Below are 21,687 nucleotides of genomic sequence, written 5' to 3'. Positions count from 1 at the left end.
TTATTATGGAAAATTTCAAACACACAGGAAGTAGAGAGAAGAGGATAATGAACCTCTGTAACAAGCTTCAACAATTATCAACATTTTGCCAATCTATGTTCATCTCATTTTTTTCTCTACCAAATATCTTAATGTAAATCCCAGATGTCATATCATCTTATCTGAGAATACTCCATTATGCATTTCTAGCAGATAAGGGCTTTAAAACATACAATACCATCATCACACTTTAAAAATGAACAATAATTAAGGAAGGTTTAAAAACCTTCCCTTGAGAGAAGCTGAGAGAATTCAATCCCTTGCTTTAGGGGTAGATGTGAAATGAGGAACAGCCACGAGAGTTAATATAAGTGCTTTGAACAGGACTTGACACATAAATGGAATATAGTAGTAACTCTTATTTTAATCCTCTTTCATTCTCTCCATTTAGCCACTCTAAATCCTCCCCAACCTCTCTCTTATTTTTGGCCTGTGATAGGAGGACTAGGAGTCCTGGGTGGCAAGTTTCCCGGGTTATTGGCACTCTGGAATGGGAACTGGGACCCCAGAAGGCACTGAAAACAGCCCAAAGGAAGTGGCTACTGTAGGACTGAGTGGAAAGGAAGGAGAGCTGGAGGACTTAGTGGGTTTAAAGATGTCTTGTGATTGTGTGAAAATGGCACTGAGAAAAATCCAATAACCTAAAGGCAGGCAAGCAGGAGGGTTGGTTCTTTCATCTAACGATCAGGGGAAGATATCACTGTCACTGGGAAACAAAGAGGGAGCAGCACAGCTCCTGAGGGCATTCCTTTTAGCGTTTCTCTAAAGCCAACATAGGGGCAGCTGCCTAAGTCAGCAATCAGGGTTCTGCTTTGCTTCATCTTGAGTTCCCACAACTAGAGATGGCTTTCCTCAGACTTGAGATAAAGATTTTTGTGCTCCCATCCCTCTTTTCTTTTCTATGGAATTCTCTCCACCAGCCCTTCTTCTCACCACACATCCTCTGGGTATCCAGGGCACCTATACACTTTACCCGCCCTGCCCCGACTCCCAATCCCAATACAAACAAGGCTCCAATAAAAGAAGTGATTCAAACACTTCAAAAGCATAAACAAACTCCTTCACAAAATGGCTTCCAACTACCCTTGCAACCTTATTTTCCACCACTCCCCTCTTCTTTCCAGCAATAGGCAGTGTGACACAGTGAATGAGCACAGATTGTGTCCATATTTACCTGGTATGGAATTCTGGCTCTGCCATTTCCTAACTGTGGAACCTTGGGCCAAGTCATTTTTTTCTCTTTACCTCAATTTTCACATCTGAAAAATGGGGAAAAGCCCTCATAACAGAGGGGCTAAAGCATATAAATATATGATTTAAAGTCATATAAACCAGGAGAGCAGACCATCTTCTCTCAGTTCCCTTTTTAACTCTGAATGACCTATGAAATTTATAAAAAGTTTAAAATCCTCTGGACATGTAGTAGGCATGTGACAGGGGCAACAGGTGAGTTTTCAAATGCTAACTGTTAACTAGTGCCTTGAGGAATTGTAATGTCATGTTCTTACTACTATATGAACAAGAACAATTTTTGTTGGCTCACAAACCTATTTAGTATCACACAAGGAAGCCACTTAAAATTCAGTAACCGCATTACCTGAAGCCCTAAGGTCTGCTTTTGAAAATATGCTGCATTTAAGTTGGAGCTTCCAAAGAAATGGTGGTGAACATACACCGCTGATACCTGGAGTAATAAGCAAGTTTGGCCTTGGAGTACAAAATGAATCAGTGAAAGGCTAACAAAGTTTTGCCGAGAGAACACACTGGTCATAGCAAACACTCTTCCAACAACACAAGAGATGACTCTGCACACTGACATCACCAAATGGTCAATACTGAAATCAGACTGATTATACTCTTTGCAGCCACATATGGAGAAGCTGTATACAGTCAGCAATAACAAGACCTGGAGCTGACTGTGGCTCAGATCATGAGCTCCTTATTGCAAAATTCAAACTTAAATTGAAGAAAGTAGGGGAAACCAGTAGGCCATTCAGGTATGACCTAAATCAACTCCTTTATGATTAAACAGTGGAGGTGACGATTAGATTCAAGAGATTAGATCTGGTAGACAAGAGTGCCTGAAGAACTATGGACAGAAGTTCATAATCTTGTATGGGAGTTGGTGACCAAAACCATCTGAAACAAAAAGAAATGCAAGAAGGCACAGTGGTTTTCTGAGGACACCTTAAAATTGGTGAGAATGGAAGAGAAGCAAAAGGCAAAGAAGAAAGGGAAAGATATATCCAACTGAATGCAGAGTTCCAGAGAAGAGAGAGGAGAGATAAGAAAGCCTTCTTAAGTGAACAATGCCAAGAAACAGAGAACAATAGAATCTCTTCAAGTAACTTGGAAATACCAAAGGAACATTTCATGAAAAGATGGGCACCATAAATAACAAATGGCAAGGATCTAACAGAAGCAGAAGAGATTAAGAGATGGCAAGACTAATACACAGAAGAACCATACAGAAAAAAGGTCGTAATGACCTGGATAATCACAGTGGTGTGGTCACTCACCTAGAGGCAGACGTACTGGAGTGCAAAGTCAAGTGGGCGTTAGAAAGCGTCACTATGAACAAAGCTAGTGGAGGTGATGGAATGCCAGTTGAGCTATTTCAAATCCTAAAAGATGATGCTGTTAAAGTGCTGCACTCAATATGCCAGCAATTTTTTAAAACTCAGCTGTGGCCACAGGACTGGAAAAGGTCAGTTTTCATTCCAATCCAAAGAAAGACAATGTCAAAGAATGTTCAAACTATTGTACAATTGTGCTCATTTCACATGCTAGCAAGGTAATGCTCAAAATTCTTCAAGCTAGGCTTCAACAGTACGTGAACCATGAACTTCCAGATGTTCAAGCTGGATTTAGAAAAGGCAGAGGAACCAGAGATCAAATTCCCAACACCTGTTGGATCATAGAAAAAGCCAGAGAATTCCAGAAAAACATCTGCTTCATTGACTATGCTAAAGCCTCTGACTCTGTGGATCACAACAAACTGGAAAATACTTTAAGAGATGGTAATACCAGCCCACCTTACTTGTCTCCTCAGAAACTTGTATGCAGGTCAAGAAGCAACAGTTAGAACCGGACATGTGTCAGGAAACATCTAACAGGAGGCTTCCTGTGTGCTGTTTTGGACCTGTCAGGAATTCTCTGTTCCTTAGGAATTAAGAGGAGAGGCAAGCCTCTCCCGGGGGCTGAGGAATCTAGACATTTCCTTCGTTAGTTTTTCTATACGGTGATAAGTACCCTCTTCCTTTTTATGAACCATATGGTAAAAGTGATTATTTACAACTCTCTCTAATATGGATCGCTTGTTTTGTAAATCTGGAATTTTAATCTTTATCTTTGCTGAGAATAACTACAATATATATGCCCACACCATGTTGATTAAAACACCTTTGCTCCATCAGAGCTTTGGTCCCCGTGTCTTGCTTTCTCTTTCTCTCTCTCTCTCTCTCTAGAACCCTCTCTCTCTTTCTCAGGCTAATTCCTGGAGGGTAGAGGCTCTCTGTGTTCACTTTCCTGCCCAGGCTACTAAGACCCTCTCAAGAAGGCGCTCACCCCATCGAGAGGGCGCCTGAGGCCTTAGTGAACAGAGCAAGCCCTGTGCCAGGGGCTTTATAGGCTTTCTGCGTAAACCAAGGAGTATCAGCCTCTTTCTCTCTCCTTTACTTTCTCATCGGTCGACTCTGGACCACCAGGTTCCGGTCCATTAAAGGACCAACAGACATGGAACAATGGACTGGTTCAAAATTGGGAAAGGAGTATGTCAAGGCTGTATATTGTCACCCTGCTTATTTAACTTATATGCACAGTACATGTTACGTGTACAGTAGATATTCCAGATGTTTAAGCTGGATTTAGAAAAGGCAGAGGAACCAGAGATCAAATTGCCAACATCCGCTGGATCATTGAAAAAGCAAGACAGTTCCAGAAAAACATCTACTTTTGCTTTATTGACTACACCAAAGTCTTTGACTGTGTGGATCACAACTAACTGTGGAACATTCTTTAAAAGATGGGAATACCAGACCATCTGACCTGCCTCCTGAGAAATCTGTATGCAGGTCAAGAAGCAACAGTTAGAACCGGACATGGAACAGAAGACTTGTTCCAAATCGGAAAAGGTGTATGTCAAGGCTGTATATTGTCAGCCTGCTTATTTAACTTATATGCAGAGTACATCATGCAAAATGCTGGGCTGGATGAAGCACAAGCTGGAATCAAGATTGCCGGGAGAAACATCAATAACCTCAGATATGCAGATGACATGACCCTTATGGTAGAAAGCAAAGAAGAACCAAAGAGCCTCTTGATCAAAGTTAAAGAGGTGAGTGAAAAAGTTGGCTTAAAACTCAACATTCAAAAAACAAAGATCATGGCATCTGCTCCCATCACTTCATGGTTAATAGATGGGAAAAATGTGGAAACAGTGACAGGTTTTATTTTCTTGGGCTCCAAAATCACTGCAGATGGTGACAGCAGCCATGAAATTAAAAGATGCTTGCTCCTTGGAAGAAAAGCTATGACCAACCTAGACAGCATATTAAAAAGCAGAGACATTACTTTGCCAACAAAAGTCTGTCTAGTCAAAGCTATGCTTTTTCCAGTAGTCATGTATGGATGTGAGAGTGGGACCATAAGGAAAACTGAGTGGTAAAGAATCGATGCTCTCAAACTGTGGGGCTGGAGAAGACGCTTGAGAGTCCCTTGGACAGCAAGGAGATCAAACGAGTCAATCCTAAAGGAACCCATCCCTGAATATTCTTCATTGGAAGGACTGACACTGAAGCTACAATACTTTGGCCACCTGATGTGATAAGCCAATTCACTGGGAAAGACCCTGATGCTGGGAAACATAGCAGGAGGAAAAGGGTGCAACAGAGGATGAGATAGCTGGATGGCATCACCGGCTAAGTGAACATGAGTTTGAGTAAACTCCAGGGGATGGTGAAGGACAGGGAAGCCTGGGGTGCTGCAGTCCATGGGGTTACAAAGGGTTAGACACGACTTAAGTGATTGAACAGCAACAACAATACACCACAGCACTACTTCTTTTCTTTTTAAATTTATTTGTCTGCATGAGGCCTTAATTGCAGCATGTGGGATCTTATTCCCTGACCAGGGTTTGAAACTGAATCCTCTGCATTGGAAGCACAGAGTCTTAGCCTCTGGACCACCAGAGATGTCCCACTGCTTATTTCTTAAATGAGACTTTTGGCTTGATTCTTGAAGCCACCTCTTCACGATAAGTTTAAATTAGAAGTGAAGGAAAGTTACATGGCTCAAAATAGCCTGGAGTTAAAACTCCCCTCCAGGTCCTCCCCACCATTCTATACAAAACAAAGAACTCTCTCACCCGAAGAAAAAAATGGACATTAAGGTTGATCACGCCCAGCTCCCAGCCGGTCCAGCCTCTGCTGCTGCTGCTGCTGCTAAGTCACTTCAGTCGTGTCCGACTCTGTGCGACCCCATAGACGGAAGCCCACCAGGCTCCCCCATCCCTGGGATTCTCCAGGCAAGAACACTGGAGTGGGTTGCCACACCTCCAAAATTCCTTGCCCCAGCCGTTTAAAGAGATAACTACTCCGAACAACCCTGGAGAAGAACAGGCCCCCTTAAGACAGTAACTTTCCACATACATGCCCATATTTACTTACTCTTTTCCTGGATAAGCGCAGCAGCTGGCTAATCTGACTCCTGCCCCTTCTTTCCTCATTAAAGGTGATCTGTTCCTGTAAAGTGCCGGTCTCCTTTTTCTGAACCTCGCCTTCTCTAACTCCCTTACTCTACAATGAGGTCTATGCCTCCTAGGGTGTTTGAATTTAAAGCACGCTCAGTGTCGGACATCGCCCAGCAGGGAAAGCAGGATATTTGGGGACGCTGTGGAGGAGCTTTCTGCTGCTGCTGCTGCTGCTAAGTCACTTCAGTCGTGTCCGACTCTGTGACCCCACAGACGGAAGCCCACCAGGCTCCCCCGTCCCTGGGATTCTCCAGGCAAGAACACTGGAGTGGGTTGCCATTTCCTTCTCCAATGTGTGAAAGTGGAAAGTGAAAAGTGAAAGTGAAGTCGCTCAGTCGTGTCCGACCCTTAGCGACCCCACGGACTGCAGCCTACCAGGCTCCTCCATCCATGGGATTTTCTAGGCAAGAGTACTGGAGTGGCTTGCCATTGCCTTCTCCGGAGGAGCTTTCTGCTGCTGCTGCTGCTGCTAAGTCGCTTCAGTCGTATCCGACTCTGTGCGACCCCATAGACGACAGCCTACCAGGCTCCACCGTCCCTGGGATTCTCCAGGCAAGAACACTGGAGTGGGTGGAGGAGCTTTCTAGGGGCCATTAAAACGATTGAGATCCTTTAAGACAGTCTACCCCACTCACAAGGATATTACCCGCGCCCCCGCAACACACACACGAATCTGCCGCAGTATGATTTGGACTGGATTGAAATGCAACACAAAAAACGCAATCCAGCCCGCGCCCCTGCGCTGGCGACGGACTCTACATCCCACCGCCCGCGTATGCGCAGGCGCGCGACCTTCATGGGCGGGGCTCAGGCGGTGGCGCCAGAGCGTGATACAGCGGATTGGCCGCCGGGACGTCGACGGTTGGCCCGGCCCCGCCTCCATTCGCATGGCGCATGCGCAGGGCGGGATCGAGGGAAATTCAATCCCTGGCAGAGATACAGGAAACCTTCTGAGGCGTCATGGAGGTGTCCCGAGGTTTTGCGGAAGCTGGGGCCTTAAGCCCCGAGCAGGCTACCAGTTACCTGAGGTATGTCTGGGACAATGGGAGGGTCTGGTTCACCGGCCGTGGCCGGGAGTGGGGATGAAGGTCCCTTGGACTCCCCCAGGGCCCAAAGTGCTGAGGTGGAGCCTTAGGAGACGCGCGCCCTTCTCCTCCGAGGAGGGCGTGGGAATATCTGCAGATTTCTAAACCCTGGAGAGCCCCCGATGCCGGGTCAAATAACTCTCCCGTATGAACTCGATTGAAGAGCCAGAACTTCAATCGATCCAGGCTTTCTCGGGTCTTATTTTGAAATCCATTTTCTTTCAATACATAAAGTGGTGATACATTATGGTATTGTTCTTACTAAATTTAAATATTTTCCTTTTATAATTTAATGTATCGTTTTCAGTCAGGGTTAAGCACTCACCCTTCTGTTTGGAAATAGTTAAAATTTTTTTTTGAAATATAATAACATTAAAGATATAAAATTCACATTATATGTAGTAAAAATATTTTCCCTTTTTATTTTTTCAACGATTTTTGTGCATGTTGTGCGTTAATATGCAAACATATACATTAATTTAACATCCGCCCCCCGACAAAAAAAGCTTTTCTTGAGTCTTTCCAGTCTACCAAGATCCAGGCCTAGGGGATACAGAGGAGTAAAACACTGTCCCTGCCCCCAAATTGCTTATACTCTAGTGGTGGAAAGATATAGGTAAACCACAATTGGTATATTACTTGATAAATGTGTGGGGAATGGCCAACTACAAGGGTCAGTGGGCTGAGGGAAGGGTTCACAAGAGGAGACTTTGGTGTTGAGAAAGGAATGTTCGTTCACCACGTGGCTAAGGATGGGGGAGTGAACATTTAAATGTTTTTAAAAATTGCTATAAAATAAAACAAAATTTACCGTCTTAGCCATTCTTTTTTTTAATTTATTTTTTATTAAAATATAGTTCATTTACAATGTGTTAATTTCTGATATACAGGAAAGTGATTGATTTATACATATATATTCTTTAGGATTTAAAAACTTTTTTTTAATTCAAGTATTGTTGATTTACAACATCATGTTATTATAGTTTCAGGTATACTTTTTCATATTCTTTTCCATTATGGTTTATCACAGGATGTTGAATATGGTTCCCTTGTTTATCCATTCTATATATAATAGCTTGCGTCTGCTAATTCCAAACTCCAAAACCCATGGTGTAGGAGCACAGAAGGGGTGGGGCTTAGGGCACAGGAAGCCACTGAGGTGGCTTGTTTCCATGGAGAGAGGGGTACAAGAAGGTTACTGCCAGGCCAGGTAGAGACTTCAAGGTCGATGAAGGACTGTGTGTTCTGGGTCAGTGGCTGTGTGTCACTCTGCTCATCCACTGTGCAGTAGCAGCTGGCAACTTCAGGAGAGCCCCGTCCTCCTTCAGTGTGCCTCAGGCATCCTTTACTGAGAAAGCTTAGCATCATGCTAGCTGTAGAGGAGAGATGCTTAAAGGAATTCTGTCATCATAGAGCAGGTATTGAGGGGTGAATGTGGAACTGAGACGAAATGATGACTGACAGTTATCTGACCTCTATTTATCTATGATCCACCCTCTCTCCCATGTCACTCACTGTCTGTCACACTCTCTCTTTGTGACCCACTTGCTCGTCCTCTATGTTGTCCACTCTCTCTTGCTGTCGTCACCCATCTGTTCTCTTTCTTTATGTCACCCACTTCTATTTAATTTCTATTTCATTTCTACTGTTGCTTCTGTTTCATTCTACTCCCATTGCTTTTGTCAAGGTCACCAATGACTTTCATGTAGCTAAATCTAATGGTCAGTTCATAATCCTCCTCTATCTTTGCCTACCAATAGTTCTTGACAGAGTAGAGCAGTTCTTCACAAAATGTTAGATCCATTTGGCCACCGGGGCCCCTCAGTCTCCTGACTTGAGGTCGCAGAGTGTCTGATGGATTGGGGTCTGCCAGGCTGAGTGGGTTCTCATTCCCTTCTCCAGGGGATCTTCCTGACCCAGGGATTGAACCCAGGTCCCCCGCATTGCAGGTAGACTCTACCGTCTGAGCCACTAGGGAAAACTAAAAAAAAATATATATATATACACACACACACACACACACACACATATATATAATATATAGTGCATGTTTGAAAGTTGCTAAGAGAGTAAATCTTAAAAATTCTTAAAAGTTCTCATCACAAAAAAATCTATAATTATGTATGGTGACAGATGGTAACTAGACATATTGTGTTGATCATTTCATAGTACATATAAATATCAAGTCATTAGGTTGTACACCTGAAACTAATACAATGCTGTTTGTTGATTATATCTCAATAAAAGTTAAAAAAAAAAACTATTCTAGAGCCAAAACAAAAAGATTTAAGGTTCAGTATTTTTGTCAAGAATTCTTCATAGGTAAGGTCATGTACTTCATATTGCAACATATCAGGAAGTATACACTGTCTGATTTTTCTACTTTTAGTAATTTTATGGTTGATCAGTGAGTTCAGGTAGTTGTAGGCAGATCACTCCTTTGCAAAGTTGCATTTCCCCCCTTGTGATGAATACATAATATGTCAGGGATACTTTAGCATCCTATGAATACCCACTTCCCCATCAGCCTTTCATCCATTGATAATCATTATTATCAATATCCAAATCAGTTATTTCATTAGGTATTACAAGTGGTGGTTTTCTAATTTCACCATTCTTTCTGTATTAATTAGCTGGAATTCTTTCTGTTAATGTTGGAATGCCATGTTTTTAAATTATACTCCTTTCTTTGGTGATCCTATTCAGGTTCTTGGTTTTAAATTTCATCTTTTAAAAAAACTTATTTTGGGTGCAGTGGGTCTTCATTGCTGCATACAGGCTTCCTCTGGTTGTGGCAGATGGGGACTACTCTTCATTGCCTTGTATGGCCTTCTCATTGTGGTAGCTTCTCTTGTTCTCTTCTCTTGGGGGAGCATGGACTCTACAGCATGGGTGTTTCAGTAGTTGTGGCATGTGGGCTCAGTAGTTGTGGCTCATGGGCTTAATTTCTCTGTGGCATGTGGGATCTTCCCAGACCGGGGATTGAACCTGTGTCCCCTGCATTGACAGGAGGACTGCCAACCACTGGACCACCAGGGAAGTCCCTAAATCCTGTCTTTATGTTGTGAATTTTCACATTTTTGTCTTTAGTCCTGACCTATTCTGAACGCTAGACTCCTGTATCCAGCTACTTACTCTGTATCTCTACTTGATAATAGACATATCAAACTTAACTTGTCCAAAAGCATAGGACAGACATTGATAAATAACAAAATTGGAGGGCTCACTGTACCTGATTTCAAAACTAACTACAAAGTTATGGTAGTCAGGATACATATATAAGTATAAACATAGAGATCAATGGAATAGAACTGAATAGTCTAGACTCTTCTTTCCTCTAACAACATAAAGCACCCATTTTTTGTTGTTGTTTAGTCACTAAGTTGTGTCTGACTCTTGTGACTCCATAGACTGTAGCCTGCCAGGCTCCTCTGTCCATAGTATTTCCCAGGCAAGAATAGCTAAAGTACCTGTACTTCAGGTATTTACTAGGTATAGGGGATTATGGTTGCTATAGTGTTTTTTTTTTTTTAATTTTTTAATCTGTTTAGCAAGCTTTCACATTCACCCTCTTCTGGTGATCTTATCCTTTGGCCACTAGGGTGGACACGATAATAGTTTTTAACATTTTTGTTCTGAAATATAAGACATATATAAGAAAATGTAAATATTCAATGTAATGAATTATCATTGTAACTACTACCTAGGTCATGGTTTGTTTTTAGATTTATATTCTTGTCTTAATGGAAAGTCGTATCTGTTTGCACACTGAAGTGGCCTGAAGGTTAACTGAAGGCACACTTGAGGGTTCAGGACTTTTTCCAAAACAACCATAGGTTTGTTTGAATTCTGGGTTAATTGCTTGCTTGAAGCCCCAGAGTTTTGCGCTGCAGTGTCGTAGTTAACCAGATAACCTTGGGCTGGAAGATTGAGGGCTGGAGGTACCAAAGTTCTTTTCTACCATAAAAGAACTTAATATTATTGTTCCTGTCATTTTTAGTTAGACTTTAATCCCAAAGGGCCAGTCAAGATGTCATCTACCAAATGCTCCACCTAATGATGAAACTTTTTCCTGCTGAAGAGCATTAGTTGGTATAATCTATCTGGATGCCAAAGCACATCCTCTATGTCAAAAAAGAGATAATTTTGGTTTTGGCATAATTATTAATTAGCTGCTTTTTCTGGAGTAATTAGGAGCAGATTCAGCTGCTTTCTGATGGCATGTTGTTAACATGTAAGAGATGCTATCTTCCTGTTTTTTCTGGTAGAAGGTATTTGTCCAGTTCAACCAAAATTTTCAGGTCTTAAGTTACAAAGAAGGTGGGAGATCCCTGTCTGCCTTTGAAACAGACCTTGCTCTTCTTGCCTCCTTATATTCTCTTTCTGACAGGGTTCAGAGGACTTGAAAGAGCACTAAGAACCTTGGATCTCTTTTGGTCCATTTGGTTTGGTCCAGATAGTTCTTGTCTAGATTCCCAAGCCAGTGACACAGATAATAAATACTACAGAAAACCTTACACTGTTTTAGGTCATAGGGGTAAACAGAGTACATATATGGACAATGTGAAAAGCTTGTGTAGGGTCTTATCCTCAGAGCCCTAGGCTTATCATTTTGGGTTAGGGGTGGGGGAAAGCATTTGGAGAAGGGATACAGCCAAAGTTGATGGTATTTTTTCTTTCTAAGATAAACTAGGAGTCATGAACTGGCGGTCCATGAGCCACATTCACAGATAAATTGTATTTGTCCGACCCAGTGTTTTAAACATGTATGCATTAGTTACTATTTAAAAATCAGGAAAATTCACATAAAAATCAGAATTTCCAACTGTTTTTCAACCATCAGAAGATCTTGGCAACTCTGGACTCTTTTATTAAAACTTTTTTTTTCTATTTTTTAAAATAAATTTTTAGTTTTTAAATCTTAGTTTACTACTTTTTTTTTTTCTACTAATTTCTCATTTTCCCTTTGGTTTGTTTTATTTTTACAAACCCTTGGAGGGCTGAGTTTCAGTTGATTGCAGGGAGGTAGCTGCTCTGCTGTGTATGAAACCCAGACCTGGAGGCAGGTCCTCTACGAATGGTTTAACACCAGTTTCCACAGGAGCTTGTGTGTGATGGGTGAGGGGGCGGCCACCTTTCTAGCTGCACCCCGTGTCCCAGGATGATGGGCTTTCCGTATTGAACCCCGGTCCCAACATGTGGCAGGGCTGCCACGCCAAGCCCTGAGAACTCTGGGCTCTTATTCCTGTGTTGGAATTACCATCCAGAGATGAATTACAGCTTGTTTCCTTTACATGGGGCATATTCCTCAGTGTTGCTTTTCATATAGCAGCTTCACACCTCTGTTACTTGCCTTGTCCGTATAGGTCTTTGCTTTATGAACCCAATATGTTGGGTGTGTTCGGCAAGGACCAAACCTGACAAGTTAAAATAGAATTCTGTAAGGTTTGAGGCCCACTGCTCTTTATCCCTGAGCCCCTCTCTTATATGCTCTAATAGCCCTCTATACTTTTCTTTCACAGCCATTACAACAGTTTCTAGCTACTTATGTGATTCTTTGATAAATGTCAGTCTCCTATACCATGAGCTGCACGAAGGCAGACACCTGTTTTGTTCTTAGCTGTATCTCCAGTGTTTAGCACAACGTTTGACATATGATAAGAATGCGCCTGCAATGCAGAAGACCTGGATTCGATCTCTTGGTTGGGAAGATCCCCTGGAGGAGGACATGGCAACCCATTCCAGTATTATTGCCTGGATAATCCCATGGAGCCTGGTGGACTACAGTCCATGGGGTTGCAAAGAGTCAGACACGACTGAGCGACTAAGCATAGCACAGCAAATGCTTAATACATATTTGATGAACAAGTGAATGTTCGGTAGCTTACTTTGGTTGGTCATATATCTTCCAATGACAGTGGTTACAATTTCACCAGTGGAAAACCCGAATACATTGGGTAATTATCACAGGGAAATATTCTGAGAGAACTTACTGGGGATTGGTGCCTCCGTGCTACCTGTGCTAGTTCAGTTCTGCCGCTCAGTCGGGTCTGACCCCTTGCAACCCCATGGACTACAGCATACCAGGCTTCCCTGCCCATCACCAACTCCCGGAACCTACTCAAACTCATGTCCAATGCATCAGTGATGCCATCCAATCATCCCATCCTCTGTCATCCCCTTCTCCCACCTTTGATCTTTCCCAGCATCAGGGTCTTTTCCAATGAGTCAGTTCTTCACATCAGGTGGCCAAAGTATTGGAGCTTCAGCATCAGTCCTTCCAATGAATATTCAGGACTGATTTCCTTTAGGATGGACTGGTTGGATCCTCTTGCAGTCCAAGGGACTCTCAAGAGTCTTCTCCAACACCACAGTTCAAAAGCATCAATTCTTCGGCGCTCAGCTTTCTTTATAGTCCAACTCTCACATCCATACATGACTACTGGAAAAACCTGTGCTAATTCAGAAGCAATTATGTCTCAGGATCTAAGCTTCTACTGGGCCTTATAGCTAAGCTCAAGTTCCTCCATTAAGATCTCTAGTGGCCTGAGGTTTCAGCTACCTGAACAAGGCTGTTTTTAAATAAGACTGCTTATAAAAGCATTTTAATTGTGTTAATGTTGAAGTGACTTTCTCTGAATTCTGCTTCATATCCTGTCTTGAAGGCAGTGGTTTTCAAACCTCCAGGTCTTAGGTGGTCAGTCAGATTATAGTCTGCTAGTGTATTGGAGAAGGAAATGGCAACCCACTCCAGTGTTCTTGCCTGGAGAATCTCAGGGACGGTGGAGCCTGTTGGGCTGCCGTCTATGGGGTTGCACAGAGTCGAACACAACTGACGCGACTTAGCAGCAGCAGCAGCAGCAGTGAAGTTTTTGGAGAGCTGCAAACTCCTGGAAAGACAAAAGACTGCCCACTGTATCTGAAAGTTGCTTAACTTTCTGAGTATCCTGATCTCACCATTGCATGCCTTTGGTGAACATATATCAAATGCCTCCTGTGGACCAGCTCACTCTGCTGGTTGCTTAGAATGCAGTGGTGAAAGACATATATGTCCTATAATCGCGTGTGTGTGTGAGAGAGAGATGCTCAGTTGTGTCTGACTCTTTGCGACCCCATGGACTGTAGCCTGCCAGGCTCCTCTGTCCATGGAATTCACCAGGCAAGAATACTGGAATGGCAGCCTATCCCTTCTTCAGCGGACCTTCCCAACCCAGGGGTTGAACCCAGGTCTTGGGCATTGCAGGCGGATTCTTCACTGTCTGAGCAGCCAGCTTCATATGATGACATGGAAAATTTCATATGATAGATTAAAAAAAACCAGAAGATATGTCCCCAATCCAGATTGTGTGTGTGTGTGAAGGGGGAAGTTGTCAGAGAAGCCTTCTTAAGAAAAAAATACTGACTTTTAAAGGTTAGTGGGAATTCAGCAGTGGGGAAGAAGCTGATATACATGGCATACTAGACAGTTTTATGTGTAAAGATTCAGAAGCAAGAGGAACCATGGCCCCTTCAGGGCAGGGTAGGAGTTTAGGATTGCTGGAATATGGTGAAGGTTGGAGGAGTGAAAGCAGATCTTTGGACCTTGATGGTAGGCCTGGGGAAAATATAACATGGAGCCAAGGTAGAATGATAGATAGATCAGTCGCTTTGGATTTTTCAGGCTTCAGTTAAAATTCTAGCTCTGCCACTTGCTTTGCTAGCTGGGTAACTTCAGACAATTCATTTGACCATGATGCTGAGTCTCACTTTCCTTATGTTATAAAATGGGGATATCTGGGCCTGGGTCAGTTCTGTTCCTTCTCTTAGCCAAATTATTGTATCTCTTCCAGATTGCTTTACTTCCCACCTACCCACACCCATCCTCTTGAACAAATGGCAGTTCCTCAAAAAGTTAAACACAGAATTTTGATGTGACCCAGCAGTTCCACTCTTAGGGGTATACCCAATAGAATTGAAAACAGGGACCCAAACATATACTTGTATACCAGTGTTCATTGCAGCAGTATTTATAAGAGCTGAAAGGTGAAAACAGCCCAAGTGTCCACTGACAGATAAATGGATAAAATAGGTTTCCATGCAGTGGAGTATTCAGACTTGAAAATGAGTAAAATTGTGATACATTTTACAATATGGGTGAACCTTGAAAACATTATGCTAAGTGAAATAAGCCAGGAACAAAAGGACCAATATTGTGTGATTCCACTTGTATAAGATACCTAGAATAGGCAAATTCACATAGAGACAGAAAGTAGAATAGAGGTTATTAGGGGCTGGGCAGGAGGGAATGGAAACAGTTTCTGCTTGGGATGATGCAAAAGTTTTAGAAATAGATAGTGGTGATAGTTTTACAACATGATGAATGTAATTAATGCTATTGAAGTACAATTAAAATGGTTAAAATGGCAAATTTCATCTTACATAGATTTCACCACAAAAAAAAAAATTCTCCAGAAATTTATTCTTTCATAATTTCCAGAGGCCAGAAGTCTGAAATCAAAGTGTCAGCAGGGATATTTTCTTTTTGGAGGCTGTGAGAGAGAATCTGTTCTGTGCTTCTTTTAGCTTCTGGTGGTGCTGATGATCCTTGGAATTCCTTGGCATGTAGATACGTCACTCCATTCCCTGCATCTGTCTTCACATGGCATTCTCCACTTTGTCTCTCTGTGTGCAAATATACCTCTTATAAGGACAATAGTCATGTTGGATTAGGACCCACCTTAATCCAGGATGACTGCATCTTAAGTTGATTACATCTGCCAATACCCTATTTTCCCAAATAAGGTCATTCATACATTCCAGGTCAACATGAAATTTGGGGGGATACTATTTGAAGCCACTGCTGTGGATAAAATCTTCTGGAGGAAAGTACATGGTCAGAAGGGCAATGACAATACAAAGATCCTTGGAAATACCAACGTCTGTATGAGGATAGGCAGAGGGGAAGGAATTCAAGACTCACACTGAGAAGGAATGATTAGAGAGGTAGGAAGAAATCCAGGAGAAAGTGTTGTATACCACTATATCTGAGAAGGGAAAACTTAATAAAGGAGATGGTGGTCAGTGGTTTTAAATGCAGCACAAAGGTCAAGAAAGACCAAGAAATGGCCATTTGATTTGGCAGTATGGAGGTTGTTGGTGCCCTTGGTGAAAACAGCTGCATTAGGGTGCTTAGGTGAGAAGCCACATTGTTGTGCATTATGTCTCCGTTTTGTGAGCCTTTGAACTGAGAGGCAGCAGTCTAAGGGCAAAGTGGCCCCCTTCTTTTTTTTTTTGACCCACTACCCAGATTCTATTAAGACTCTGATGCTGGGAGGGATTGGGGGCAGGAGGAGAAGGGGACGACAGAGAATGAGATGGCTGGGTGGCATCACCGACTCAAGGAACATGAGTTTGAGTGAACACCAGGAGTTGGTGATGGACAGGGAGGCCTGGTGTGCTGCGATTCATGGGGTTGCAAAGAGTCGGACGCAACTGAACTGAACTGATACTTGTTTTATCACATATCTATTATACCAATTCATCTTATTTTTTGGATGCATTTCGAAGTAAGTTGTAGACATCAAGATATTTCCTCCTACTTCAGCATAATACCATTAACTATTTTTATTTTTAAAAATTTATGTATTATTTTTGGCTGCTCTGGGTCTTTGTTGCTGGGCTCAGTCTTTCTCTAGTTGCAGGGATGGACTACTCTATTTGCAGTGTGTGGGCTTCTCATTGTGGTGGCTTCTCCTGTTGGGAAGCATGGGCTCTAGGGCACGAGGGCTCAGTAGTTGTGGTGCATGGACTTAGTTGCCTTGCAGCATGTGGAATCTTTCTGAAGTGATGATTGAACCCCTGTCCACTGCCTTGGCAGGTGGATTCTTAACCATTGGACTACCAGGGATGTCCTATACCATTAACTCGATTTCAATATTTTAGGGTTTTTTTCTTTTGAAGTAAAATTTACATACCAAGAAATGCTTGCACCTGTGTAAACATTGTAATGCTCTCTCTTGGCTTCCCCCTTTTTATACTTCATGTCTCCTCCTTTTGGTTGTGCCCTGTGCAAAATACCCACCGCCAATCAAGAAAGGGAATGGAAATAGGCCTATGCTCAAGGCCAATTGACAGTTGCAAGTTACATAACAATAGGCTTTTCTGTGCATGTCTTACCGTAATTCATTCTGTTACAATCAGATGTATATATGTTTATGAATGGGCTCCTAGCTGCCTAAGGTTACTTGAGGAAGCCCCTGTGGTTAGTTTGTATCCACTGTGTGCCTAGGGCACATGTGCAGTAGTTGGAAAAGTCTGTTTATTTTTGTAGCATATCTTTGAGCTCTTCTGGGTGTGTCTTGGATGGGGTTTTAGAGATCAGCTTACATCCTTTTCAGCTAGGCCACCCCTTGTTGCTCATGCTTAACTTCCTACCTAACATTATAATAAATTATTTTCCACTTTGATTAAAATGATCACCCTGGAAGTAAGGTCAAAAGGCAGCCATATTCCCAGGCTAATTCTATGAACCAGGCTTTGATGAACCAGTTTCCAGTACTGGCATTCAGGTCATCTGCAATTTTTATGTCAGCCACACATGACTTATTAATTCTGATTGAGAATCAAAAGACTTAACCAATTGTATATGATGTATCCACATGCATCTTGACAAGGGGACTGTAGATATAGAGATGTGTCGAGGAGCTCCTTATCAGGGGGCTGGATCAGGATAGGGGAACTGATTTCTCTTTCTTTTTTGGGCTATGCTGGGTCTTCATTGCTGTGTGAGGGCTTTCTCTAGTTGTGGTGACCAGAGAGCTACTCGTTGTTATGGTGTGTGGGCTTCTCATTGCAGTGGCTTCTCTTGTTGCAGAGCTCAGGCTCTAGGTGCATGTGCTTCAGTAGTTGTGACCCATGGGCTCAGTTGCTCTGTGGCATGTGGGATTTTCCCAGATCAGGGATTGAACCCATGTCCCTTGCATTGGCAGGTGGACTCTTAACCACTTAATCACCAGGGAAGTCCCTGAGTTCTTTTATAAAAAAATTTTTTTAATTGAAGTATAGTTGATTACAATGTTGTGTTATTAAATAGCAAATCACAGCAAAGTTATTCATATATGTGTGTGTGTGTGTGTAATATATATTCTTTTTTAGATTTTTTTTCCATTATAGATAACTGAGTTCTTGTGGGAAGGAGAACCATAATTCTACTCACATGGACTGAAATTCGCAAGACCAGGCTTCTATACCCTGTGGCTGGTGGTCAGGTTAGAAAAGAGCAACTTCTGGTTGCTTTGCATGTGATGCCAATAAAGTTTTGTTAGGTAGGTAGAATAGGGAAAAGGAGCCCAAAATGGCGGTGGCCAAAAGACAAGGAGGGGAAAAGCCCATGAGAATGGAACAAGGGAACGTCTGAGGACCGGAGTGAGGACCTCAGGTAGAACAGACAACACTCTTGGCTGGCCCAATTTGCATAGGGCAGGCCCAGGAGCAAAAAAATCATATAAAAAGAGGAGCCAAAGCTAGCTCTCTCTCTCCTACGCGCTGGGTTTTCTTCGCGTGCCGCTTCTACCTCAGGAGCTTTGCTGAGTTGGGCTCCTGTTGTGCTTGGCCTCTTCCGCACGGAGGTTGTTTCAGGCAGGTTAAATCCGAGTCACAGCACCATAGACGTCACGCGTGTGTATGTTCCTAGGTTCTTTGTTTCGTCACAACAAAAATTTGGAGTGATAGACATTAAAGCCCCGTCAGCGTGTCACAGCTCACGGGTCTTGGAGAGACCGTGTTATAGCTCTTAGGCAAATCAGTGTTACAGCTCAGTGTTACAGTTCTATTTTATTTAGAAGATAGCAGGAAAATCCATCTTTGAGGCGTGAGGGCACATCCGTCCAAAGACGTGAAGAGAAGAGCGGTCCAGTGCGGGAGAGAGCTAGCTTTGGCTCCTCTTTTTATATGCTTTTTTCCCCCCTGGGCCTGCCCTATGCAAATTGGGCCAGCCAGGAGTGTTGTTTGTTCTTCCTGAGGTACTCACTCGGGTCCTCAGACCTTCCCTTGTTCTATTCTTGCAGGCTCTTCCCCTCCTTGTCTTTTGGCCACCGCCATTTTGGACTCCTTTTCCCTATTCTACCTACCTAACAGTTTTATTGGGTCAGGGTCTTTGCATTTATTTCCTTATCCTGTCACATTTCAGAAGAACAGCATAGGGCATGTTGCAAAGGGCCCTTCAGATTAAGGAAAACCTAGTGCTTATCTCTGCAGTTTAAGCTTGTATCTTTTCAGCTGCTGATTTGCAAACAGTGCAGTATTTAGTGGGGCTTAGCTTTTGGGGGTATAGTTATGGTATAGAAACCATAGCTAATTGGTTTCTCTGGTTCGGAAAACATTGCAGTATCTAAGCCTGGCATTCCCTCTGTGGAGACGAAATGCTTCTCGAGGGATCAGGCAAGCAATGGAAGGATGGAAGATGGGATGGGATTGTTGAGATGTTAGTTTGCTGTGGTTGAGGCAGATTTTTGCATCTGGGGAAACAGAAAGTGCTTTTGGGAAAAAATGGTTTTAAGTGGCTACTTTAAGGCAGATATTCAGGTGGGTTTAGGATCCAGGGAATTAGCAGCTGGGCAGTTCCGCCAATGAAAGGGTAGCTTTGCAGGTAGAGGCTGTGTTTAATGGTTGTGTCTTTCTCTAGCAGTTGTTTGTATACAGTCTATGTGTCCTTCAAAACATTCCTTAAAGGGAACCATATTCTAAGCATGTAATTTGGGGTATAATCATTAAAATGTGAAGGGTTTTTGTTATCCCTTGCTATGAAATTAAAATCTCTTTTGGGTTGATGGTTTTGCATCTGAATAGTTCTTAAACATACTAGAGCTTCATATGTAAATATCTTTTGAAAATTATTAAATTGGTAAATGAAAATAAAAACTGACACTCTCCCCCCACACTCTAGCACTCTTTTTCTTCTTGTTGTCCTGCTTGAGAGGATGTTCTTTCTGCTGAATTGGTTATTCTTCCCTGTCCTCTTGGCTCCCAAGCAGTCCTGGCTTCTCCCTAGCCAGGCCCAAGGAGAATAGGGGAGCAATTTTGGAAAAAATATTTGAGCCCTTAAACTATTAGCTGAGTTCTCCAGATCATTAGGGATACAGTGTGTTACAGATGGACACATGATTGCAGTAGTAGTAAAAATGACATGTTTTCCTTCCAAGCCCAGGATTGGAAGTTAAGTGGCTAAACCAAACTGTATTACAGAAAACGTTGTAGTATTGTAAATAACAAGATATCCAGAGCAGTGCTATAAAAAGCAGGTTTCATTTTTCCCCCAGTTCCATTATAGGGAAAGAATACTGTCCTAGGTCTAACTTTATTGTTAGAGCAGACAGGGTTGAGGGGAAGAACTGAGATACAGTATTAGATCTGCAAATTAGGGTGTTCCAGGGACTGGGAAGGTAATTTGGCTGACAGTAGGGGTTTGACCCAGCCAGAAAACGGTGCTGTCCAACAAATACTGTAAACTCCAGTTGTGGTTCAGGCAGAAGGTTGACAAATGTGGATGTTTCATAGGATGGATAGAAAGAGCCCAAAAGTATGAGTCTTGGGCTGGTGGTAAGAAGTCTAGGCAGACAGTCACCATTTAAAAATATATATATATACTTTATTTTTGGCTGCACTGGGTCTTCCTTGTTACATACAGGCTTTCTCTGGTTGCAGCCAGTGGGGGCTACTCTTTGTTGAGGTGTGCAGGCTTTTCACTGCTCTGGCTTCTCTTGATGTGGAGCACAGGCTCTAGGCATGCCAGATTCAGTAGTTGTGGCACACGGGCTCTGTAGTTGCAGCTCACGGGCCCTAGAGTGCACAGGCTCCAGTAGTTGTGGTTGTCCAGTCACTTAGTCATGCCCGACTCTTTGCAACCCCATGGACTGCAGGCAAGCCAGGCTTCCCTGAGTTCAGTCACTCAGTCATGCCTAACTCTTTGGGACACAATGGACTGCAGCATGCCAGGCTTCCCTGTCCGTCACCAACTACCGGAGCTTGCTCAAACTCATGTCCATCGAGTTGGTGATGCCATCCAACCATCTCATCCTCTGTTGTCCTCTTCTCCTGCCTTCAGTCTTTCCCAGCATCAGGGTCTTTTCCAATGAGTCAGTTCTCATCACGTGGCCAAAGTATTGGAGTTTCAGTTTCAGCATCAGTTGTTCCAATAATTATTCAGGACTGATTTCCTTTAGGATTTACTGGTTTGATCTCCTTGAGTCCAAGGGACTCTCAAGAGTCTTCTCAAACACCACAGTTCAAAAGCATCAATTCTTCGGTGCTCAGCTTTCTTTATAGTCCAACTCTCACATCCATACATGACTGCTGGAAAAACCATAGCCTTGACTAGACGGACCTTTGTTGGCAAAGTAATGTCTCTGCTTTTTAATATGCTGTCTAGATTGGTCATAGCTTTTCTTCCAAGAGTAAGCATTTTTAATTTCATGGCTGCAGTTAGCATCTGCAGTGATTTTGGAGCCCCCAAAAAAGTCTCTCACTGTTTCCATTGTTTCCCCATCTATTTGCCATGAAGAGTGTGACCAGATGCCATGGTCATAGTTTTTTAAATGTTGAGTTTTAAGCCAACTTTTTCACTCTCCTCTTTCACTTTCATCAAGAGGCTCTTGAAAGTTCTTCAATATCTGCTGTCAGGGTGGTGTCATCTGCATATCTGAGGTTATTGATATTTCTCCCAGCAATCTTGATTCCAGCTTGTGCTTCATCCAGCCCAGCATTTTGCATAATATACTCTGCATATAAGTTAAATAAGCAGGGTGACAATATACAGCCTTCATGAACTCCTTTCCCGAT

At 42.7% G+C, this 21,687-nt stretch overlaps 1 protein-coding gene across 1 annotated transcript in view; it reads left to right on the top strand.

Moving 5' to 3' along the window:
* The first annotated feature begins 6,706 nt into the window (after positions 1 to 6,706).
* The window catches only part of ERCC6L (ERCC excision repair 6 like DNA helicase), a 29,019-nt gene continuing 14,038 nt past the window's right edge, over positions 6,707 to 21,687 (top strand). The window contains exon 1 of the mRNA XM_055393434.2: positions 6,707 to 6,816. Coding sequence (XP_055249409.1) covers positions 6,749 to 6,816 — 68 coding nt within the window. The 5' untranslated portion in view covers positions 6,707 to 6,748. The remainder of the gene's footprint in view (positions 6,817 to 21,687) is intronic.

Source organism: Moschus berezovskii, chromosome X (assembly GCF_049115385.1).
Source record: "Moschus berezovskii isolate FMDL1 chromosome X, NW_MosBer_1.0, whole genome shotgun sequence".
In the NCBI taxonomy this organism is placed as follows: Eukaryota; Metazoa; Chordata; class Mammalia; order Artiodactyla; family Moschidae; genus Moschus; species Moschus berezovskii.
Note: the sequence above shows the minus strand (reverse complement) of the source record. Positions and strands in the feature narration are given on the sequence as shown.